General features: G+C 49.9%; 1 protein-coding gene across 1 annotated transcript in view; it reads left to right on the top strand.

The window, feature by feature from the left end:
• The window catches only part of MN1 (MN1 proto-oncogene, transcriptional regulator), a 45,758-nt gene extending 34,849 nt beyond the window's left edge, over nt 1–10,909 (top strand). Inside the window, exon 2 of the mRNA XM_063086418.1 lies at nt 8,085–10,909. Coding sequence (XP_062942488.1) covers nt 8,085–8,266 — 182 coding nt within the window. The 3' untranslated portion in view covers nt 8,267–10,909. The remainder of the gene's footprint in view (nt 1–8,084) is intronic.
• The last annotated feature ends 14,173 nt before the right edge of the window (nt 10,910–25,082 follow it).

The following is a 25,082-nucleotide window of genomic DNA, read 5'->3' as shown; positions in this document are numbered from 1 at the left end:
TGGTGACACCATTGCTTGAAGTTGTCATTGATGGAGGGCAGAGAAGGGGCAGGGGACACAGGCAGAGAGCTGGGCTGAGGAGTGGCTGGTCCCCTGGGTTGCCTCAGGGTCTGTGTGGCCCCTGTGAGATGCCTGGGTGGTGTATCACACAGGCTGCCAGCCATTGTCCCTCAGTCCCTGATCCCTGGGCTGGTGGATGGTGCTTCTTTGGGATTAGGGTGAGGTGTCTTAGTGTCTGTTTCTTCAACAGGGTCCTGCCCCAGCCTCTTGCCTGCATAGAATGTAAAATCTGATTGCCCCAGAGGGAAAGAAGGAGTCAGGGGGGTTGTACGTCCACCCACCACCAGTCATTTTATAGAGGACCAAATTGGCCCAGGGATGGGGAGTGACTTGCTCAAGGTCACTCGGCAAGCAGGTGACAGAGCTGGGGTGAGAATGTCATTCATTAAAGTATTTAACAAATACTTGTCAGGTGCCTCCTGTGTGCCAAGAAGCAGAGAGACAGCTGGGAGCTGCAAAGGTGTGTCTGCCCTCAGGGTCTCCAGGCCGGGCTTTTCTGATCTTCACTGGAGGGATTGTTACCCCCTTCTGTAGATGGAGAAACTGAGGCTCAGCAAGTTGATCTGCCCAAGATAATGGAGCTGGTGACAGGCAGAGTTTAGATTCAGTCCAAGGTGGGATTTGTACCCAGGCTTCCAAGCCTAGAGTTGGAGTAGCCTCCAAGCTGCCAGGTGTGGGGCAGGGGTGGAGTAGGAGATGGCTGTAGGGTTTTAGGTTTGCTGTTGTCCTTTTAGTTGGTGGCCATGTAGACCCTCTTTCTGCCACCCGACATCTGCCTGAGATTTGCTCTTCCTGCCCCTGTGCCCAGAGTTGGTGAGTCCCCTGGCCCTCACCAAACTCCCTGGAGAAGGGGACATGGCCCAGAGGTCAAATGTGGACAGGCAGCCAAAGTGGGGTGGTCCTTGGGGTCATGGGGACCTGCAGAAGGATTCTAGTTGGATTGTGGAGCCCAGCATCACCGGTGTTGGGTCCCTCACATCCCCGGTGGTGGGTTCTTGGAGACAGGCCTTAGCACTGCATTAGAAAGCCTTGTGACCTCGCTTACCACAGGGCAAGACTCTCTGCTCCCTCCACTTCCAGCTGCTCTGATAGCTGTTGCCATTTCCTGAGCACTTGCCATAGGCCAGGTGCGATAGAACCTGTGTACTCAGTGAAGAGCTGGGTGCTGTCTTTATCCCCACTTCACAGAGAAGAAAGGCTCAGAGAGGGAAAGTGACTTGCCCAAGTTTGACCTGCTGAGAAAAAAGTCAGGCACTGAGATACAGACCTTGGTCATCTGGCCGCAAAGTGCCCCCAAAGTTCCATCTCTGGTGGCCTATTGGTGAGGGGCCCTGACCTTACGCCTCACCCTCTGCCTGAGTGACATGTGGCAGCACTTACCTATGGCTAGCTAGGTGGTGGCTGGGGGTGGGAGTGCCATCCGCCAGCAAGGGGGAGGGGTCACGTACCTCTAAGTAGGGGCATTGGAGAAACATCGCCTCAGGTTGCCAGCTGTATAGGATGTAGGAGCCAGCAGGGGTGAGGAGGGGGCGGTGCTGTAGGCAGAAGAAACAGCAGGAGAAAAGGTATGGAGGAGGGAAGGATCTGGGCTTTGTTGAGGGTTCTCAGGGCAGGAGAGAGCCTGGCGACTTTATCCGAGGGGCACTGGGAGCCATGGAAGGCTTAATCAGGAGAGAGGCCTGCTCTGGTTGGTGCTTCAGAAAACTCACCCATTTCTCAGAGGACAATGGGCTTGGGGGCCTGTGTGGAAGCAGAGAGAGCAACAAGGGTGGCTGCTGCAGGCAGGAAATGGTGGGGGCCTAGACGAGGGTGGAGGCAAAGGGGCAGGAGAGAAGTGGGTGGATTTTGGAGGCAAAATTCCTCCCTTGTGCCTGGGCTGACTCTGGGGGATGGGCAAGAGTGAAGAGTGACATGAGATGCCCAGGGCTAGCTCGAGAGTGATGGCCCAGCCCTTCTTGGAAATGGGGAACAGGAGCTACAAAGGTCTGGGAGTCATGGACGTACGTATGTATGTGTCTAGGAGGTCACCTAAAGGACTCCCAGGCTGCAGTACAAAGTTCCCAAGAGGAGGTAGCCCAGCCCTGTGGCTGCCAGGCCTGCCTCAGCTTCCAGACCCAGTGTCCAGACCCTGGCTGAGTGGCAGCTGTCACGGAAACCAGCATCTCCCCCGACCAGGTCCAAATAAAGGAAAAACCAAAATACATTTCCCTTTGTCGGAATCCAGCGAGGGTGAGTTGAGCGAGAGTCATTTGCTATTGTGTTCTGGGGCCTACACTGCTTCTTACATAAGCTCTGAGTTAAAAATACGCACGGAATTCTAATTTGCCTGCCGTGCCTGGGATCGCACCCTGGTTCCCCACCCTCAGTGCTTTGGGGGGCGGGGCAGGCCCCAGCACCCACAGAGGCAAGAAACTGTCCCATCCACAGCAGGAAGCTGGTAAATGGCAGTTCAAGTTCTGGCTGCCCCCAAAGCGCTGGCCTGTTAGAGAGCAGTAAGTGTAAGGCAGCTAACCTTTTTTAAGGGCTCACTGTGTGCTGAAAACCTTCCCTCTATTATCTCACTAAATTCTCCTAGCAGCCTGTAAGGTAGGCTCTCTTATCATTCCCATGTTACAGCCAACGTTAGCTAGCACCTTGCCCGAGCCATACCCTGGATTAGTAGCCAGGGAACCCTGGATCGGGGCACTAGCTAGACCTTGCCCTCCTCCCCCCATGCCTTTGGCGTTCGCCCTGGTGGGCAGGGGGTGCAGGAGGTGGCTAGGCCAGAAGTCCTCTTCCCAGGGGTTCAAGGGTAGAATGGCTGGGAGAACCATGGAGGCTGCGGAGATGGCAGCTGCCCCCACCCAGCTCATGACGCCTGAGCATTTGGCTCACCCAAATTGGAACCTGGTCTGGGGATTTTCAGCACAGAGTGGGGTGATGGCAGGGCCTGTTTTGCTGACTGTACAAAAAAGAAAAAAGAAGACTCTGCCCCCTCTGTGGGCGGCCTCTCTAGAGGCAAAATGAAAAATGGAACATCTCCAGGTAAATACAGGCACCTCTTTTCCCTTCTCCTTTCATTCCTGTTGTGGCCAGCAGAAAGGGCCACAGCCCCCCAGCCAGCCATTCCCTGCCTTGCGGGTCCCCACGCCCACCCACAGGCTGGTTAACAACAGCGACAGGCAGTACTCATAGCCAGGGTGGCGGGAGGCACCGCGCACTAAGCGCTTTACATGGATCATTTCCTGTAATCCTCCTAGCTGCCTCCGTGACGGCTGGTCCTATTATTTCCCCCATTTCCTAGAACGGAGGTTCCAAGAACTGAAGTTGTTGCACAAAAGTCCCTTGCTCCGCAAATGGTAGCCGCTGGCCTTGTTGAATCCTGCAAGAGAAATAAAGTGACATTAGTTATTCACGCAGTCGCATTTTTGGCACCTGCTTGTGGTTCTCTCCTTCCCTTCATGGAACTGACTGTCGCCCGTTGTGGGCTGAGATGTGCAGAAGACAAAATCCGACATGAGTCTCGTGATCACAGTGGGGTAAGCAGGGGGCAGCCCATGCCTTGATCGCATCGTACAAAGTCTGCTGGCAAAAATGACCCAACAAGATGCTGTGGTTCAAGGAGGGGGTGGCAGGGGATGGGAAGGGGCTGGATGGATCAGTGAGGATTTGCGCACATGAAAGAGGCTGGGAAGAGGCTCTGGGAGGAGGAACATCAGGGTGTCCCAGCTCCGGGCCTTGATCTGGGGCGTGGGATGTGAGATGGTCCGTCCTAGCCAATCGATGTCCTTGTAGGGCAGGAAACCTCTTACTGTCCCCATAAACCAAAGGCCCCCACCTCAGCCCTTTGTTCACCTGAATCAGGTGAGGCACACATGGGGTTACATGTTTTCAAGTCATGATGCCCTGGCCTCTGGGACTGCTCTTTCTCTTCTGTGGTCCCACCAAGCTCGTCTGAGCTGGGCACGCTAGGGATCACCATCCCCAAGTTACAGATGAGGGGTCAGCTGCCCAGGTATGGGGGATCCGGGATTTGACTTTGGCATGACCAGCTGGAAATCCTGGGCTGAAAGGACAGAGCTGGCCCCTGGGCAGCCCCTTTCCCCTTGGTGCCTCAGTCTTTCTGTCAAATAGGGATGAGAGTCACCTCACAGTGAGTGCACAGGCACCATCTATCTGAGCGCCTGCTGTGTGCATTGTGTGGAGCTGAACAGGACAAGCCTGCCCCTTCTCCATGTGACCACAGTCTGATGGGGGAGGCCAGCAACTCACAAGTGGAAAACACGATGACACACACCAGACTCTGTGCTGTCTGCCAGTGTTGGGTGCTGAGTAACTCCAGGGTCTCCCCCCAACCCTAGGAGCTGGCAAGGGGGTGGTTTTTATCTCTGGGTCCTGGTGTGTGCGGGGACGGCATGCCCGCCACCCCAAGGAACAGGGACTGAGGGCCTCTCCCGAGCTGGGGCAGGCCATGACTTGAGGAGGCTTCTGTGGGACTGATTTATCGGCAGCGACTCAGCAGCCCAAGGGAGCTGCGGTCTGAGGGTGTGTTGGGTCCCCCCAGCTGGAATGAATCCGGCGGGAGGATGAGTTTGGTCATGCTTGGGTTGTCAAGAACTGAAGAATAATATTCTGTCTTAAAAATATTCCCTGTGGATACCAGACTGGTTGGCTGTCTTGCTCGTCCTAGGCAGAGGCTGGGGAATCCTGCACCTGTGCTCTGTGACATCAGGCAAGCCCCTCACCCTCTCTGAGCTCCAGGTGACCCTGCCAAAGTGGGGAGAAGAGTCACCCCATTGCAGGGTTTGCTGGGAATGGAGTTAAATAATACACAGTAGTGTTCAGTTGTGTGCCTGGCCCGCCCACATTAAATCCACCCCCCAAAAGATCGGTTGTCCCTGGCATTGGTGTACGGTATGCTTATGAACTGTCTGTGATCTGGGAATGAAGCATCTTTAGGAAGTTTGGCCATCTGTGTCAATCTGTAACCATCACTCAGCAAACCCAGCTCCAGATGAGTCCCCAGCCTCCTCTGTCCCAGCATGTTGCTCAGGAAATGCCGATTTCCTTTCGCCTTCCTGGTGCTCGTGGCCACAGAACAAAGGAGCCGGAGCTCAGGACTAGGGCCTAGGTCTTATCTCCGCTTTCACAGGGGCTTCCATTTCCTCATCTGTAAAATGGGCACAAGCATACCATGTCGATTCCTTGAGATAATGTGTATAAAATGGAGGAAGAAGCCCCTTTTCAGAATCTGTCTATCTCTCTCTAGCAGATGCTACCTCACCCCCCAATCCAGATCTTGTAGTGCTTGGAATAAAATTTCTTTGGGGGCATTAAACAGTATGGTGTCACTGGGAGCAAGGCAAGCGTGGGCTCGAGCAGAGGTGGGGGAGCTGTGTATCGGTATTGCTAGAATCCAGGGCCTGCTGTGTGCCAAGGAACCCTGAATCTGACACCTCGAGCTTCCTGGGGCACCTGCTTCCCAGGAAGCCATGGGTGTGGCATTAGCAGCATCCTGGCTCCACTGCCAACCAGCTTTGAAACCTTGGGCTCAGAACCTCAGCTTCCTCTTCTGTGAAATGGGGCTGATTTCAATTTCATGGGCAGGAGCTTGACTTCCAGGTGGCTGCAAGGACCCCTGCCCCTCTGGCCCTCCCAGATACTAATGACAGTCCTAGCAGTCCTGTCTGGGGATCTCAGTGTGTCAGGCCATTACAAGGTCCCAAGGGAGATGACATCACCCCCACTTTACCAGTGAGGAAACTGAGGTTCAGAGAGGGAAAGTGGAGCCCTGGCCACACAGTGGTGGAATTCTGACTCCAAAGTGACTGTTTTGGTCACAAAGTGATGCTGTCTCCTGGCCTCACTGTCAGCTCCAGGAAGTGGGGGAGGACAGGATCTGTCTTGTTCCTTGGTGGAAGCACAGGGCTAGCGCCATGCCTGGAATGTCGTAGGTCCTCTGTAAAGGCTTATTAATTGAATGAATAAGGGAAGGAGGAAAGGAAGGAAGCTTCTCCCCAGCTCCAGCTCCTCCCAACATGCATCTCCCAGAGCTGGGTGTTTCTGGGACTCCAGGGTGGGGGCCCCAAACCCAGTTAGTCATGGTCTGGTCTCAGCTGCCTGGGCCCATCCCTCTGGGAGGATTTTCTCTGCAGGCCGTGGCTCAGCTCCTGGGGGAGGCCTTCTGCTTAATCCCAGAGGGCTGGGTGGGCAGGGTGACTCCTGCCTGGCACAGAGCCTTGACTGGGCTTGTAAAGAGTGTTGAGGGCGGGCCGGTCGTGGAGTTCAGTATCTGGGTGTGCTCCCTCAGCTGGAGCTGGGCCCCCACTCCCAATTTCAGCTCTCCTCACCTCTACTGAGGCAGAAATTCACCACTGGCCCATACTCAAACCAACTTCCTGCCCCTTCTTGGCTGTGTGACCTTGGGAAGGTCACTTGTCTTCTCTGAGAGTCAGTCTGTAGAAAGGAGCAATAATGAGAATACTTGTCTACACGTAGTAGATCTCAGAACAGAGCCAGTGGTCACTTGGCAGCAGTAAAGTAAAAATTCTTTAAAATGACTGCTCCATTCCTTCCCTGCCTCAGAACTCCCAGTTTTTTGTGCTCTGGTCTAATTCATACTAAGGTGTGAATGGTCATCAGAAGTCTTTTCTCTCCAGTGTGTGGAACAGAGAGATCATTGTGATTTGAGGTGTTCCTGGTGCTGTGTAACTGAGTGAGAAGGGAATTGAGGGGGTTTTCATTGAGGGTATGGAGGAAGAATAGACTCCCCCACCCCTGGCACCCAGAGTCCCTTCAGACAGCAGCTGGGGATGGTGCTTAGGTGCTGGTCTGGTCAGGGAGTCCAGACTCTCAGTCTTTACTGCTCTGAGCACTTCACCCTCTGTCCTTGTGAGGACAGCACCTTACAGTTTACACAACCGCCTGATACTCATTAATAGCCTTGTTGACTGGCCCTCATGAAGAAGTCTGTGGGCCTGATGGACACTCCCATTTTCAGAGGAGGGGACTTGACTTGGGTCCCTTCGTGGGGCTAGAACTCGAGTCTCTCAGCCCTCAGGCTGGAGCTGTGTGACTCCAGGAAAGTTTCTGTGCCTTTCTGGGCTTCAGACTCCTCGTCTGTAAATGGAGGACTAGAAAGCTAAGGCCAAATGGCAGGAGGGAATGAGCCATCCGTGGTGCCCCAGAGTGCTCCTCCCTTCCCACTCCGCCTGCTCTCAAAGCTACTGCTACTGCATCTCAGCCCCTGCACCCCAGGAAGAGGCAGAACCTTCCCTGAAGGTGGAAGAGGCTGAAAGCGGAGTGGTTGGAAGGTGCACTTAGCTGGGGATTGGGGACGTGTGGGCGTCTGGCCTCTACCTGCTCCCATTGTGCTGAGCTGGGAACCTGCATTCACCTTCCCCATCCCATGTACTTTCTCCTGTGCGACCTGCGGCAAGTCATTTTCCCTCTCCGGGTCTCAGTTTTCTTAGCTATAAAGTAGAGGTGACCATCCTTACCTCCTGGGGTTGGTATGCAGTTTGGCACTGTTTAAGGATGTTCCCAGCACACAGTAGGATCTCAGCAAAGGTCTGTTATGAGGATGACATGAGAATGGGCTATGTTCTAGATCTGGGCAACCCTCCCCTCCACCCTCTCACTGCATCTGGTGAACTCCTACATATCCTTTGATGTCCAGTTTAGGTGCCCCTCCTCCAGGAAGCCTTCCTGACTTACCTCATGTCCAGTTAATCTTTTGGGAACTCTAATCAGAGATGGGCAAACCCTGAGTTTATCCTGCCCAATTTTCCTACTTCTCAAGGGGGAAACTGAGACCTACCAGGGGACCTTCCCTTGGCTGAGGCCTCACAGCCAAATCAGAGGCAATAGCAGAAGGATTTAAACCAAACATCTCTCGATGCCCTCAGACTACTTCTAGCCAGGGAAAGAGGACATGGACACTGCCTCTCTTTTCATGCCTCTGTCACTTTGTCCCACATCAGGGCCTCCCTCAGAGCTAAGCATGCCACTGACGTCCTTGTCCTTTCTTCCTTCTTTCCCCACAGCCCACGACCTTCCGGCGAACAAGGCCTCAGCGACCCAGCCCGGCAGCCACTTGCAGTGCCTATCTGTTCACTGCACAGACGACGTGAGTGATGCCAAGGCCCGAGCCTCCGTGCCCACCTGGCGGTCCCTGCACTCTGACATCTCCAACAGATTCGGGACATTCGTGGCAGCCCTAACTTGAATGACAAGAAAAACCCCCTCCCTGACCAGGTCCTTCCCTCCCCTTCTCTGTCTCCTCCCCCCTCTCCCCGACCCCATCTCCCTGTTAATTTGAAAGGGCCACTATTGCTGAGTGGATGAATTTTTTTTTTCTAGGTTGGTACCTGCTTAGTGGCATATGGACCGGAAAGGGTTAATTTAAAGGGGTGGGGAGAAAAAAAACCTCAAGAGATTTTTTTAAAAAAGAAACTTGTCTGCCACAGTATGTTACCAGTGTTAACCCTTCTGCAGTTAGCAAACTTTTGCTTAAGCCTTTTTCCTGCTAGATAATTCCCCGTTTTTCTGTAATCTTGGCATACATTTTTTTAGATGACCTCTTTTCTTGTTTTATTTTCATGCTGCTGTATGTCCAAGTATTGTTATTTCGTAATAAGACAAGAGTTGCTTTCCTTTTTTATTCTCTTTAATTCTTTTTCCTTTTCTCCCCTCCCCCCTCCCTTTTTCTTTCTTTCTTTCTTTTCTTTTTTTTCTGTTTTGCTTTGTTCACTGCTTATTAAAACGGAAATCCTGGAGAATAGTAGTTCTGGAATATTGCCGGGTGAAAGTCAAATTGTCATCACAATATTACATATTGACACCCAACTGTCATCAGTCGGCAGGAGCCAAACAATTAATGCCCCCCCTAGGTATTCCACCTGGGATTTTGTTTTGTCTGTTTCCTAAGAAAATAGAGATATATGTTTTTGTTCCTCCACACACACGCTCAGCCTTCAGCTCCCTTTAGCTTGGTTCTCTCTTCTCCTGCTGGAAGCCGCCCCTCTCTGCAGTGGACGCGATGACGGGTCCAGCCTGCTCTGTGGGAAGGAGTCAGAATGTTCGACAGGGGTGTTTTCTCTCCTTTTCTGGGCCTCCACACAAACACCCAGGCTCTGCGTTTTTACGCTATGCTAGGCAGCCTTTGCATGGGGGATGGTGCCCTTCCAGCTTGCAGAGTCTTTGGGCCCTTTCCCTTTCCCAACAGCTGTCCCTGGCCTGGCATCCTGGGGAAGAAAGAGGGGACTGAGTGTATCTCCCTCAATCCTCGCATTTCATCCCCAGTCCAACCGGGCAACCTCCATCCCTGGGAGGGACGAGGCAACCCCAGGCTCAGCCTGCAAAGTCCCCCTTCTCCAGCCTGGGTATATTTCTTTGCAGGGGTTTGCAGATTCCAGGGGGCTGGAGGAGGGAGAAAGAATAGAACTAATGACTTTGACTCCTGGGCCTTTTATTTTTGAATGTTGGAATTCTCTCCCTCCCCTTTTGAGTTAATCTCACCCTGTTGCAAAACTAAAGCTACATCCCATGTGTCTCCCGAAGGAATAACTTCTCCTTTGTGCAGAGATGAGCAGTGGTCACTGGAGGCCGATTGTTGGCAGGGACGGGCACATTGGGGTGCTGTTGATGCCTGCATTTATGACTCTGGGGGTGGTGGGGAGCATGTAGATTCCGGGGCGGGTCAGACATAAAGTGACTGACATCACTTCACCAAAATTGGTGACTCATATTTTATTTCAGTTTTTGTTAATGAGCATATCTTAACCAAATGCTCCATTTTGAGCCCCCCCACCCCGCTCCAGGTCCCCAGAATTTACAGATGTGGATTTTTTTAGCAAGTGACCTGAAGGCTTTGGGCTCCCCATACAACGCCCACATTGTTTATTTCAAAAAACTTTTCAGCCAAGGAAGAGAAACGGCCAGAAAAAGCTCAGTCTTTCTCCTCCCTCCTCCTTTTCCTTTTCAGCCAGCCCTTTTGGCTGGGGTGTGAGTCTGGGCAGTCCTCGGTCCTGGATAGTCTGGCCAGGGGCAGACCCCGGCTGCAGAGGGCAGATAGAGCAGGTGGCGTGGATTTATCAGAGAGAAGGTGCGGGCTGATGTAGTTCCTGCATTCTGCTACCAAAGGAACAAAAAGGGGAGGCGACTTCCCCCCTACCATGGGCTGCGGGAGAATCGGCCATATTCTGGGCAAAACTCCATGTCCCTCTGATTCCGCAACGTACAGCTGTTTGAGAGCTTCATCATTTTACTTTTTAAACAGGAATGATTTCTCCTTAATTGCTTAAGGCCGGGGAGCAAAGTGTCTTAACTTCTGTCTTTGACTTTCCCAGCGTTGAGTCCATCAGCACTTGGCCATCAGTTCATGGTCCTAGTAACCTTGGAAACCCCTGAAGTTTTAAACTTTCTCGCTCCCCACGACCCCAGAATGGAACAGCTTTAAAAATAGCCTTAAGCAAAAGGATGTTATTTCATTAAATTTGGTTTAATGGAAGAAATAAAAGCAAATTAAAAACACACCCAACACACGAGACTCCAAACACTGGTAATCGGTACTGCATAGCAAACTCTTCGGGAAAGAAAATGAAAATGTTATTGCACATGTAAAATATGAAAACTTAACTCTGCTGTGTGTTAGGCAATCCTGTAATCTTTTTTGACTCTTAAAAGAAATTCATTTCTGAAATGCTTGGTTGGAAGACTGTGACAATAGCTCATGAAATTGAGTGTTATTTTTTTCTTTCTTTTTTAAAAAAATATGTAAAGTGCAGTCTTCTGTATTCATGCATATTGTATATACCTGTATATGTTTTCCTGAGCAGCTAAATAACAATAAATATGACGTTAATGGTGACTGTGGTGCATTTGTGGGTGGGGCTTTCTTTTTTTCCCACACCTCCCCTTTTTCTGTAGGTCTCTTCAAATTCCTTGGGATATAGGGGCATAGGTCTGGATGCTGTAGTGAGCGTGTGTGTTTGTTGATGCTGTTCTAAGTTGGGTCACTTCAGGGTTTCTCAACCTTGGCACTATTGACATTTTGGGACTGATAATTCTTCGTTGCGGGGGTGCTGCCCTGTGCCCTGGCCTCTACCCACTAGATGCTAGTAGTACTCCCTCCCATCCGCACCGTTGTGACAACCAAAAATGTGTCCAAACATTGCCCAGTGTCTCCTAGGGGACAAGATCACTCATGGGCTGAGAACCACTGGTTCCGATTAGTGCAGGAGGGAGACAGGGAAGGCCATCAAGTTGGCCATGTTGTGTTGTGGTGATTCTTTTGGGTTCCAGCATTGAGTTTCAGACCCTAGCAAACTTGGTAACCTCCTGCAAGTTACACAACTTCTCATCTGCTGCTTTTCCTCATCTGTGAAATGGGCCTAGCTGGTGGGGTTGTTCTAGGAGACGACATATATGGGTGCAGCACGTAGGAAGGGCTCCGCATGCATCAACTGTTAGCATCGGCAGCAGCATCAGAGCACAGCACAGCCGACGGCGTTCTGGAATCGGGCTGTCCTGGGTTGGGTGCTGCATCCCTGCTTATAGCCGTGGACCTTGGACAAGTGGCTTAACCCCAGCCTCCAAGTTCTTATTTCTAAAATGGAGCCAAATAATATCTAGCTTGAGGGTTACTGCAAGCACCAGCCCTGTTCTGGGCCCTATAAAAGCACTGGCTTGCCCACAGGCCACCTTTCAGGCGGCAGCTTTACTCTGGCACCTGCAGCCTCAGGCGTGAGGCCACTGCAGACCTTCCCTGCCCCTTCCCTTTGCACCTTTACCTCTCAGGGCTTCTCAAAGTGTTGTCTGCAGAACCCTGGCAGCAGAAACATCCAATGGCACAACTCCAGGTCTCTGGCCTCACGCTGGACTACTGAGTCAGAACCTTTGAACTCTTACTTTACACAGTTGGAACAGGTGCAGTTACCTTCTTTCCCAGCCCCAGCAGAGCAGAAGTCTACTATAGGTGGGGCTGATGCCAGTTTGAAGCAGGAAGATGAGGCCGAAATGGTAGTGGCAGATTGAGAGCAGCAATGTGGCCATTTAGTGTGGAGACAAACAGCTTACATATGTGTTTCTGCGACATATGTCTCTGTGATGACTCTACCCCTGAAAGCATCACACTAAAACAACCAACAATATTAATGAAACTCCTCAGCCTGGCAGTAGCTGGTGAAAAGTTTCATTGTGTCCAGCACATTCCCCATCTAGGCAAAGGGTATATTTAGGAAGAATACTCCCCATAGTTGCTTTGGTGTTGGGTCTGGAATCCTAGCGGAAAGACCTCGGCAGTCACTCGGTCTCCAGGAGGCAGGCATGTACTCTCTCTGAGCCTCAGTTTCCTTGGCAGTTGAGTGGGTGTAAGAGTGCTACTGAGCCTATGGATCTGTTCTGTGGGCAGGACACTGAGTGCAGTGCCAGGTCCAGAGGAGGGGCAGCTGGTCCTCTTCTGACACCTGGGTTACTTCTTCCCATTGGCATCATCAAGATGAGCCTCCTGGACTCCTCCGAGTTAGGAACAATGTTTTTCTGTGAGTACTTCCTGCAACCCACCTACTGTTGAGAGTGACCATGGCAGAGATTTGCCTCCTGGAATTGACTCAGAGACCTTGGTCCCCATCTCTTACCAGTAACCAAAGGACATGTGCAGGTTCAGGGAATTCAAACTATTTCATTTCAACTCAAGAAACAAATCCACTTGGCTCCTACTATGTGCCAGGCACTGAGAATCCAAGTAATAAAACTACCATGAATTGAGGACCACACTCTATATTAGGCACTTAATAGACTCATATTGTCTCATTTAATTCTCATGGCAACCTTGTGCCAGGGCAGAATTGTCCCATTTTGTAGATGAGGAAACAGGCTCAGGGAGATGAAGTGCCCAAGGATGTGCAGTTAGAAAGTGGCTTGAGTCCAGTTATGACTGACAAAATGGATCACCCTGCTCTTAAAATACTCACAGTCTAGCAAGGGAGCACTGGGGATATGGACAAGTAAATAGACAGAGAAATATGCCCAATAGCCCACGGCAGTGCAAGGGATGGACGTCACTCTAGGAGATTCATGAACCCCATGTGGGAGTCTTGGGGAAGGCCTCCCTCTTCAGGTCATGTCCAGGTAGGGTTTTGAAGGATGAATAAGAGCTTATTCTACTCACCCCAGCATATAAGTTGATGCTAACTCTACAAAATTTTTATATTTCATTCTTTCAACTTTTAAAGTTTTTTTTTCTATAGGTAATAACATACTTGTCAGAACATAAAGTTTGAAGACAAAGCTTCTATATTCACCGTAGTTTAGAAAAGTTTAAAAATCTCTTTCACCTTGAAAGGTCTCCTGCACAGAGTGGCAGTGGTGTATGACCGTGTTCAGGACCCAGGGAGGGAAGGAAGATACAAGAATGATGAGTGTTAGGTGTGGGCCCTTGGGAGGCTTCAGACTAGTGTGAAATGAATGGATGAGTGAGTGAAGGAATTCTGAGGGCCCAAGAACCTAAAGGACCACAGACTGGCACATGGTTGGGGATGGGTGGGACATAAGATATGGGGGCTGCAACACTGGGGTGCCTGTTGGTTCTGAGAAGGACCAGGACTGGGTCCAGCAGCAGGCTGGTGCACCTTGCAGGCAGGGCCTTGCCATATTACAAGGAAACACCATCGTGGCTAGATGTCCCATCTCTACCCTTCATTGACAACCCTGGCAGACTAGGGAGCAGAAGGTTGCTGGGGACCCTGGCCCAGTTTGGGTTGGGAGGGTGGTGGCCCATCCAGCCCCATGCACAGTGCTGAGTACAGGAGAGGTGCTCTATCCGTCACGGTAGGTGGATGTTGAGTGAATTACATTTTTGCAGCCTCAGAGGGGCCACATTCTCTGGAGGAAGATTCTGGATTGAATACAGTTGGAAATGTCTTCTGTATCTTGGAGAGATGTTGTTTTGGGCCTCAATCCTTTGTTCTCTAAATTGGGGTGGCACCATGGCAACCCCTAAGGTGACGAGGATGTGGGTGACCCAAGGCCCCACTGAATTTGGACATCTGTGACCCTATGCACTCAGATTGCAAGTTCTCAGAAGCCTCATCCCCAGATCGAGTTGTTTTTAAGTCATTTAGAGCAAGGGAGGGCCCTTGTCAGAGATGGGTCAGCCCTTAGGAAAAATAGGAGAAGAAAGGGCGCAGAGAAGTAGAGACGTCACCTCCTCTCCAGACCCAGCAGAGCTTTTCAGGGGAGTTTGTTTAGGGATCCTAAAGTCACTCTGGGTTGGGGTTCACCTGGACTGTGTGTGTGCGAGGAGGAGGAGGGCTTCAGGACTTGGTGGGCTCTGGCTGGGATGAGCCTCAGATTCCCAGGGGGACATGTGGGCAGGTCGCCGCCCAGACTCTGGAGCCCAGTGTCTCCTCTATTTGCACCTCAATTTTATCATTTGTAAAGTGGGGAGGATGATAGCAGTAAGGAGCACTTCATAGGGAGATCGTGGGGCTCAAATGAGGATTTCGCACATGCCTTGCTCACAGAAAGTGTTCAGTGACTAGTAACCATTTCTAACATCAGGAATCTCGGATTCCTGTGAGCCTCTGCCATGTGCTGGGCACTGAGAACATGGAGGGGGCGATGCAGGTGTACAGTGAGAGCCCACTAAATGTCCAGACCTGCACTGTCCAATATGGTCACCACTAGCCACATGTAGCTCTTGAGTGCCGGAAATGTGGCCGGTCCAAATTGAGATGTTTTCTAAGTGTAAATGACACACTGGCTTTCAAAGACTTAGTATGAAAGAAAATAAATAAATAAATAAATAAAGTATCTCATTAATTAAAATGAAAAGTTTGTGTATTGATTGCATGTTGAAATGTTAATAATTTGTATATACTTTTAATATGCTAATAAAAATAATTTCACCTATTTTTCTTACTTTTAAAAAATGTGATGCATGAGTTTTCTTAAATTACTGCATAACAAATGACCACAAACATAGTGGCTGAAACAACACCCATTTATCGTGTCATAGTTTCTGTGGGTCAGGAGTTCAGGCAAGCAGAACTGGGTTTTGTGCTCAGGGACTCAGGGTGGCCAATCAAGGTGCTGGCAGGCTGTGTCCTCATCTGGAGGCTTGACTGAGGAATAATACCACATTTTGTTTATCCATCCTTTTCATCCAGACTGTTGGCAGAATTCATTTCCTGGAGGCCATATGACTGAGGGCCCTGGTTTCTTACTAGCTGGTGACTGGGGCTGCTTTCAGCTTCCAGAGGTCCCCAAAGTTCCCTACCACTTGACCCACAGTCAATTCACAGCATGGCTGTGTGCTTCTTCAAGGCAAGCAGGAGAGTATCACTCCAGTCTGCTAAGACAGATTCTTATGTAACATAATGTTATCACAGGAGTGACATCCCATCACCTTTTGACATATAATGTAACCTAATCAAAGAAGTGATGTCTCATTACCTTTGCCAAACTCTGTTGGTTAGAAGTAAGTCACAGTTTCCACCCACACTTAAGGGGAGGGGATTATACTAGGACATGACTTATTGGGGGTCATCTTAGGGTGTGTACACCCAAACATGTGACTACTCGAAAATTTTAATTCGAGTATTATACACGTGGCTTGCATCCTATTTCTACTAGACGGTACTAGTCTAGAGACTCTACTGCATTGTGTCTTGACAGTTGCTCAGCCTTTGATTGGCGAGGAAGAGCAGAGTGGATATGACTTGGCTTTGGGTAACTGCTGGGCATCCTTGGGCACGTAACTGCACCTCTCTGAACCTCAGTTCCCTCAGCTGTAGGGTGGGGATGAGGGCACCTACCCCTTGAAAGACTCAAAGAGGTAATGTTTGTAAAACATTTGTTAACTGAGTGCCCAGCACTTAGTAGGTACTCAATAAGTGATAAATATTATATTACACGTTGACTTTTTAGCTTGGAGAGGGCAGATCATTTGACTGACCTGAAAGTTGGCTCTGTTGTTCATTGCTATGGGGCCAAAGGGCTTAAGATCTCAGGGCCTCAGTTTCTCTATCTGTGAAATGATGAAGTCAGACAATGCGATTTCCTTAAATCACTGCCACTGGCTGTGTTCTGGGTGCTCCAGGCAAAGTGAAGTTGGGTAGGAGGCCCAGAGGGCCACGGCCATGGACCATGAAAGAGGGAAGGACGCTCACCCATAAAAGGGAGCAGGAAATTGCAAAAGAGGCCACCTAAGGAGGTGACAGCCCCAGTGTCTCATGGGAGGGGGTGGAAGAGAAATCAGGTGGATCCTCTGTCCTTAGAGAGCCAGGGGAGCTACAAAGAAGGACGTCCGATTCCATTTTCCTTTTAAAAAGATTAGAAAAGTATCTTAAGAACAGAGTGAGGCATGGATTTCCCTGAGAAGGGGCTTAGCAGAAAGGACTCTACCCTGGGACATTATAATTGAGTTGTAGAGGGGACAGAGGGTGTGGGAGATGTCACGTTGTTGCCTCCAGACTGGGCTGAGCTGACCTGGAAGTGATTAGGAATAAATACCAAATTCTGCGATTGTAACACAGTGTGACAGGGTGGGGTAAGACCTTAAGTCTGTATTTATAACATAGCCTGATGAGGTGTCCCAGGAACCTTGGAAGAATCTTTTTTGTTGTTGTTGAGATAAAATTTACATAACATGAAATTCATCATTTTAATGAATTTAAAGTACATAAGTTGGTGGCTTTTAGTATATTCAAGTGTTGTGCAACCATCATTACTATCCAGTTCCAGAACATTCTCATCACCAAAAAAGAAACCCCATACCCATTATCAGTCAAGCCCACTTATCCCCTCCTTCCAGCCCCTGGCAACCACTAATCCACTTTCTGTCTCTATCGTTTTTCCTATTCTGGACATTTCATGTAAACGGAATGGTATAATATGTGGCCTTTCGTGTCTGATTTTTTTCATTTAGCCTGATGTTTTCAAGATGCATCTAAATTATAGCAGGTATCAGTACTTTATTCCTTTTTATGGCTGAATAATATTCCATTGTATGGATAGACCAATTTTGTTTATCCATTCTTTTAATTATTAACTTGTAATTGTTCTTTATATATTCTGAGTACAAGCCCCATCTCTGTGTGTTGAAAATATTTTCTCCCAGTCTGTGGCTTTTCTTCATGGTTTCTTTTGAAGAGCAAAAGTTTTAAGATTTCACAATGTCTATTTTATCAAGTTTCTTTTCTGGTGAGTGCTGTGTCCTGTCTGGGGTCTTTCTCTTAGCAGCTTTGTGGTTTTAAGTTTGGCTTTATGTTTAGCTCTAAGATACATTATGTTTAAGGTCTGCACGTGGTGTGAGGCAGAGGGAAGAGTCTTTACTTCCATTGTATCCAATTGTCACAGCACCACTTGTTGAAGAGATTTTCCATTCCCCCACTGGATTGCTTTGGTGTCCTTGTTGAAAATCATTTGACTGTTTATGTAGGGGTCTATTTTCTCTGTTCTATTGATCTATTTGTTTACGCTTTGGCCACTTGGACAGATTTTAAGCTGAGGTTACACTGGAATTTTAGTATGCTCCCTCTGGAGAATGGATAAGAGAGGGAAGGGATCTAGAAGAAATAGATACCAGTGTGTCCTACCACAATCCTAAAATAAACACCTTGGAAACCCCACAATGTCCCTATAGCCTGCTCGATGCCCCTGACCTAAGACCTCCTCTCTTTATGAGATCAACATGTTTGAGAGAATGTTAAAGACCTAGTAGCACTGAGCTGAGATGTTCTCTTTACAGGAATAAAAAAGGCTTGGATAGGGGCTGGCCCATGGCTTACTAGGGAGAGTGTGGTGCTGATAACACCAAGTCAAGGGTCAAGATCCCCTTACTGGTCATCTTAAAAAAAAAAAAAGAAAAGAAAAGGCTTAGATAGAATTGAAAAATGAGTGACATTATCACTGGGAGGTTGGGAGTTGCTTAGGACTTTTGGACAGCTCATGTGCCACTCTGCTCCAGACTTCTGAGAAACATCACTCAATCTGTCCATTTGCCATGCAAAGAAACAGAGGCTGGGAGAATCATGTGTCTTGTTCAACATCAGCAACAAAGCCAGGGCCAGAACTAAATACTTGCTTCCCTGCCTCCTCCCACTAACCGTCCCTTGTCCCGAGACCCAGCTCCAGGGTAGCAGGAGAGGATGGCAGCTCCTTGCAGCAGGAGACTTGTTTTGTTGACCTCAGTATCCACAGCACCAGCACAGAGCCTGGTACACAGTAGGTGCTCACTAGAGGTGTGTGGAGTGAAAGGGGATGTTGGTGGTCCCCCTTTCTTGCTTGATGCCCTCTGCCCTTCCCTCCTGAGGAGGCTAATGGGTGGGGACACAGGGTTTGTGTCTGGGAGCCAGAGCTGATTGCTCAGACTCCAACCCTGGCTGATGCGCACTCCTGGGACTGCTCATGACTGTGCTCACAAAAACACAAACAGGTCTTGAGTGAACTCTGTTATGAAGACTAATATAGCTGGGGAAGGAAATAGAGGGGATTGCTCAGGGATGCCACCCTGATGTGGGCCAGAGGAGGAGACTGAGGAAGTTGGGGAGCTAGCCAAGCAGATGTCTGGACAGGGGAAACAGCACGTGCAAAGGCCCTGGGGTGGGAGCATCCTTGGCATGTTGGAGGAACAGCAAAGTGGCCATGATGATAACCATTCCCCTGGGCCCAGAGTGCGTAGAAGGGCAGGACAGCAAGGGACTTCCAGAATCCCGCTCCCATCCTGAGCCTCTTACTCTGGCGCATTAAAAAACCCAAACTGAAATGAGCTTCCAGCATCTTCTTTGCCTCACCACTCTCCCCTGGAATCTCAGTGTCCCCTTGAAGTTCTCTGTCCTGGTCCTGACCTCACCTGCTACTTCATCACCAGGGCCTGGCTGTTTCACAGGCTCTCTGGCTCTATTCATTGAAACTCATTGGATGTCAGCTGTTCATCTCACTTCATTTTGCTGAGGGAGGTGACGCAAGGATCTGTGTGTGCAGAAGCTGCTGTGCCTGAGGGGACAGTGCCAGGGTCAGGGATGCAGGGAAGGAGACCCTCAGATCCACCAGGGAATGGCCGTGATGGTCTCCTGACTTGAGCTGGGAGCTCCACTTTATCTATGGAGGACTTGGGGTTTCCAGTGTCCTTCCTGGCTTGCTGGGAGGGGGAGGGGATTGCAAATGCTGCTGTTGCAGCTGACACCGGCTGCCATCCATGGAGCACATGCCTGGGACTTCTTGTCTGTCAACCGTAAGCTCAGGCTTTTTGTTCCCATTTTCCAGGGAAGGAAACGGAGGCTTGGAGATAGGGAATGATTTGCCTTGAAGTCACACACAAAACTGTGATTGGAACCCAGGCCTGCCTGCCTCCCATCCAAACCTTTGTCTGCTGTTCTGAAGCCTCCAGAAGGTTCCAGTCTGGCAGGGTGGGGCACGTGGTGAGATTTGAACAGATGGTGCAAGGTAGTGATTTATTCCCCATTAACTAGCCACGGGTCCTCTCTCTGGACCTTAGTTTTCCCATCTGAAAAATAGTCTTAAACTGGCACCTGCCCCCAGGGATCTCTCAAGGCAAGACTTCCCTGAAAGAAAGACAGAAAGAAGAAGTTGAAAGTGGTGAACTCCAGCAGGTGGTAAGGGTGGTGGTTGGGGAGCACCCCTGGCACCCGTGCCTGTTATCAGAACCTGTGCTGCCAAGGGTGTTGGTCACCTACTGTGTGCCAGGTGCCAGTGAGGCCCTCACCCTGCACATTCAATGCTTAGGCAGCCATACAAGATGAGGGCTTCAGAATCCTTCTTAGTTTGCAGATGAGGAAACTGAGGCTCAGGAACATGCTATCTGTGGGTCAAGTTTGCCTAGGATGTGAGTGGCTGGCCCAGATGCATGTTTGGGAAGCTTCTAGCTTGTGGGCCAGCAAGAGGTTATGTTCTATTTGCGCCTTTGTAGGGATCTGAGCAAACAGGGATAGCTGCGCCCCTCCCAGCAAAGCCCTGTGGCCGCCCTCTTTTTTAGGGAGAGTGGGGATGCAGGAGGGACTGGAGCCTGGGTCTGGCAGCGTCCCCTTGATTGTCTTCCCATGGCCTTTCCTGGTAGGGGCATTAGCTTTATTACACCAAGGTAGGGGCTGGGCAGCAGATGGCCTATCAGCTCTATATCCTGCTCACTGGTGGGTGGCCATTCTCTGAGCCTCAGTTTCTTCATCTAGAAAATGGGGCCAATTTTAACACCTGCTGCATGGAGATGTAAGGATTAAATGCAGTAAGAGGGCTCTGCACAGGGCTTGCTCTGAGCAAACACTCGTACATGTAAGATGCTGCTGGTGGTAGAATTAACCATTCTGTGCCTCAGTTTTCCCCTTTGTGAGAGGGAGGTACTAAACATTCACAAACACAGGAAACACTTACGTGATGTTTGCTTCATGCTGGGGCCTGATCTAAGCATTTTACATGCATTGAGTAGTTATATTAAGAGGTATAGGAAGCGGGCTCTGTTATGAGCCCCATTTTCGAGAGGAGGAAACTGAGGCACAGTGAGGTTAAGCCACTTGATAGATGTCACCTGGGCAGCCAGTGTCAGCTCCCCTTCCTAGGGCTGTGAGGATTCAGATTGCGGCTGAGCAGTGCTCCTCCCAGGGCCAGGTTGGGCCAGCCCCTACTGGGTGATAAAAATAAGGCTCAGAGAGGCATAGCTACTTGCTTGAGGCCACACAGTCAGTCAAGGGCAGAGCTCAGCCCAGCTTGAGTCTTTCAGGGTCCATTTTTTTTTTTGTTCTCCCTGTCTCACTCTGTGCCCCGCATGCAGTAAGCACTGGATAAATGCACTGTTCCCTGCCCAGGGCAGGTCCAGGCCAAATCTTTTTGTGCCCTTCTGGCTGCTGTTCACTAGGGAGGTGGGAAGAGAGGCTGTGGGAGGAAGAGGCACCTGGTTTTTGCACCTCCCCTGCTCCTGGTCAGCACAAGGCTGATGGTCTGGGCCAGGAACGGTGCTCCTGGCAGCCTCTCTCCTAAGGGGAGGTGGGAACTCTGCTTCTCTGGCCCCTCCTCCTGGGGCTGGGGGGCTGGACCAGTGTGCGCTGTGGCTGCTGCCTTTGTTCCCACCATTAAGGTCCCTCTTTCCCCACGGAAATCCCACATTCTTTCCAGCTATGACTTTGGAGCCCCCACTGGGTACCCCAAGCAGCCCTCACCCCTCCACGCCTTTGTCTTGAGGAGGGACACTCAGGAGCTCTGAGCCCCTCAGAGGACAAAGGGCTCATTGAGGCACCAAGGCTAGGCAGGGGGAGGGGAAAGGGGCTGGGCAGCGTGAATGATGAGAATCGACATGGCAGGAGCCCTCAGGCCCGGGTTCAAATCCTGCTTCTGCCACACAAACCCTGCATAACCCTGAGGACCTCGCCTCTAGGAGCCTCGATTTACCCATCTGTGAGATGGGGGTAGTAAGGGGAGGATGAGATAATATGCGTCATGTTCACAGTGGCTGGTCATTACCTGTAACTGTTCTATTCATGTTTGGGGTTGAATATTATTGATATAGACACAGAGACCACCGTCTTATATGGACCCCCCTGGGGCCAGCTGTGTTTCCAAATCTGGAATTTGGAGAACTTAGAAAGGAGGGCAGGCAGGGCTACAGATTTTATGCTTGGTGACACCCTCGGGGGCTGTAATCCCATATTAAAACCCTTTGGAATACTCATGTTAGGTGGGATAAAGAAAGACCTTCAGGCACGGGAGTTTGAGAACTTTCTGTTTTTAGAGGCTTTTTGGTTTCAGGATTGTACACATTCTGTGGTGTTCCTTTACTGATATCATTCATTTATTCATCCGTTCATTCAGCAACTATTTATTGAACATCTGCTATGTGCCCAACTCTGCTTCAGGCTCGTGGGATCCAGAGGGGGAGAGAGCAAAGTATCCTGTGCTGTGGAGCTCATGCTGGGGGCATGTGGGGTGACGTCTACCCCTGGGTCTACATGTACCTGGAGATTTATAGAGTCCTCAAACCTGGTTTAGGGATGAGGAAGCCAGTTTGGAGGGAAAGCACCTGTCTGGGGTCAGTAGCTAGGATTCAAACTGGAGTTATCCACGAACAACACTCACGTTTTTTTGGAATCCTTCCCCCATATTGTGTTAAAAGTAGACATGGGGATAGGCTCACGAAGGTCATGACTAGTTTGAAGATGAAGAAACAGGTCAGGCCATGAAGCCACTCATGGTCCCAAGAGCCTGGTTCCCCCTGGAGGAGTGTTTGGAGTGTTGGACAGGCCTGAGTTCAAACCTACCTGATGTCCTGCTCACTGCGTGACCTTAGGCAAGCCAGTTTGCTTCTGGGCCTCAGTTTCCTCAGCTGTAAAAGTGAGTCCCTTTGGAGGCTTTCTGGAAGGTCTGAATTAGCTGATGGATGTGGAAGGTACCCACTGCCCAGGCCCCTGTCCAGACCCTCTGATGTGACCCTCTGGATGTGGGCTCTGGAATTCAAACTTCTGGGACAGGTGGCAAACCCCAGGTTGAGAGATTCCGCCAACCCCCCAGCTGCCCTGTCACTGCTGACCCTTTGCAATGGGGGAGGCTAGTGGGTGGCTAGGCCAGCTGCAGATAGGGGTGGGGGACCAGGGGCTATGGGCCCTGAGCTCAGACTGGCTGTGCTGGGCTTCTCACCATCTCAGGGCAGGTCGGCTACACAATTTGTGGGGCCCAGTGAAAAATGAAAATGTGAGCTCCTTGTTCAAACAGTGGGGGGAAAAGCATGAAAAAAGGTACTAGAGTATCAAGCTTTTTCTTTTCTTCCCCAGTCTTTCTCTCGCCTTGTGGTGGTGTTTTTTATTTGCTATCTAATGTCCTTCTAGGTAAAGAAAAATTAAACTTTTGTAAATTATTAGCATGAATTTTACCACTCACCTTTATATTGTGCAATGCCAGTTTTAAGTGCAAGTATTGGCACATTTAACTCGCGCGTGGCATCATAGAAATCACACAATTGGCATTTGCAGCTCATGTACACAGATGTATTTCGTTCTTACCAGAGCAGTGGAAACGCTGCTCAAAATGAACTCAGCTGTTTTCATTTCACTTTTGACACATGCACGTTCTATCAACACTCTCTGCCTTGGGCTTACCGATGTGTGAGGAGAGACCGACCGGAAAAGGAGTTATGGATTATTCAGTCTTCCTCTTCCCTTCTAGGTCATTCCTTTCCAGCATAAGTAAATACAAATAAGAAAGGATATGATGGGGCTCTTAGAATGTCATTCCCTTCTTTCTGCCTTTGAAGTAAGTTTGGATGGAAAGTGGCCTCTTGGGGATGTCACCACCCCCACACACTCAGTCTTAGACATAACCTGCTTATGACTGTACGAGTCACACGCTCATGAAGCTAGCCCTGTTCCAGGGTGCTGCTTTCCCTACAGATGGGGAAACTGAGGTATAGAGAGGGGCAAAGACCCAGATGAAATGAGAGGTGGTCAAACTAGGACCTCCCCGAACCTTAGTTTCTTCAAAATTGGATTGGAGATAAGATTAGCCTCACGGGAAAGGGGTGCTGGGGGGTGCAGAATTGGGAATGAACTCGTTTCCCTGCCTCCTGCAGTTCAAGAACTTATTTATTCATTCAGCAAGTGTTAGCTGACTACCTACTGTGTGCTGGTCAATAATAACCTCGTCCCAATCCTTAGGGAACTTCCAGTTTGGTGGACAGGGCCCACTAATCTAAACATACAGGCATTGACTAGAAACTTCCAGACCCTGAGCAGAGGCTGCAACTATAATTGTCTCTTAGGTGGCCAGAAGGTTGAACTTTCATGACAGTGTCTGACGGAGGTGTCATTGGAGGTGGGCTATAAATTTCCCAAGAGTTTCAACAGCTAGAGAAAGGGCATTCCAGGAAGAGGCATGGCCCAGGCAAAGGCTTGGCAATTAGAAGGGATATCAGGGGAAAGTGCCAAAGCCTAAGAACTCGAGGAGTAGAGGTGAAAGCAGAGATGGAGGTTAGAGCCACGGCCCCCAAAAGAGATGCTCAGGGGTCATGGGACTCCAAATCCTATCCCCCACCCCAGTCAGTTCTCTGGGCTAGGCCCCCAGCCAAACTTTCTCTTGGAACTTGGCTCTCTGCATGGAACTGGAAGAAATCCTGACAGCCCTGCCTCGTGGCCTAGATGTGTCAGGTTCTTTCTTTTTCTTTTCTTTTCTTTTCTTTTCTCTTTTCTTCTCTTCTCTTCTCTTCTCTTCTCTTCTCTCCTCTCCTCTCCTCTCCTCTCCTCTCCTCTCCTCTCCTCTCCTCTCCTCTCCTCTCCTCTCCTCTCCTCTCCTCTCCCTCTCCCTCTCTCTCTTCCTTCCTTCCTTCTTTCCTCCTTCCCTCCCTCCTTCTTTTCTCTTTTTCCCAGGCCTGGGGTCTAGAAGTCCCTCAGCTAAGTCCCTGCATGAAAATATCAGCTGCTTTGTTTATTCAGTTGACTGTGTCCAGTACTGTGCCAAACCTGTGTATGTTTTCAACAAATCCTCACCCAACCTTATTATTTTATAGATGAGGAAACAGAGTTCAGAGAGCTAAAGCAACTCCCCCAAGATCGTTGTGAATGTGGGAGCTGGGCTTAAGCCCAGGCCATTTGAAGCTCACCTGCAGGCCCTGAACCACCAGACCACACTGCCACAGGCCTGCATGCTCAGATCTCCCTGCTCTTTTTGCCTCCATCACCTTCCCCCAGCCCATGAACTCCTACTCATCCATTGGAACCCTGCTCAAATGGCTCTTTCTTTTTTTCTTCAAGTACCCAAGCAGGAAACATTTCATGTCTCCCTCCCACAAATACTTAAAAACCTCCATGTTCCAGGCATGTTCATCCTACTGATGAACACACTGACCTGGTTCTACCAATTAACAAGTAAACACAAACTGATGCTTTATTATTAGTTGTGAAAACAGTTATAAATGACATGAACTGGGTATTTTAATAAGGAATAATGGGTTGGGATCAGAGAAGGTCTTTTGAAGAGGTGAGATTTAAACTCCTTCTAGACAAAGGAACTGGCAAGTGCAAAGGCCCTGAGGCGGGAAGAACTCG

This window comes from Cynocephalus volans, chromosome 2 (assembly GCF_027409185.1).
Source record: "Cynocephalus volans isolate mCynVol1 chromosome 2, mCynVol1.pri, whole genome shotgun sequence".
Classification (NCBI taxonomy): domain Eukaryota; kingdom Metazoa; phylum Chordata; class Mammalia; order Dermoptera; family Cynocephalidae; genus Cynocephalus; species Cynocephalus volans.
Note: the sequence above shows the minus strand (reverse complement) of the source record. Positions and strands in the feature narration are given on the sequence as shown.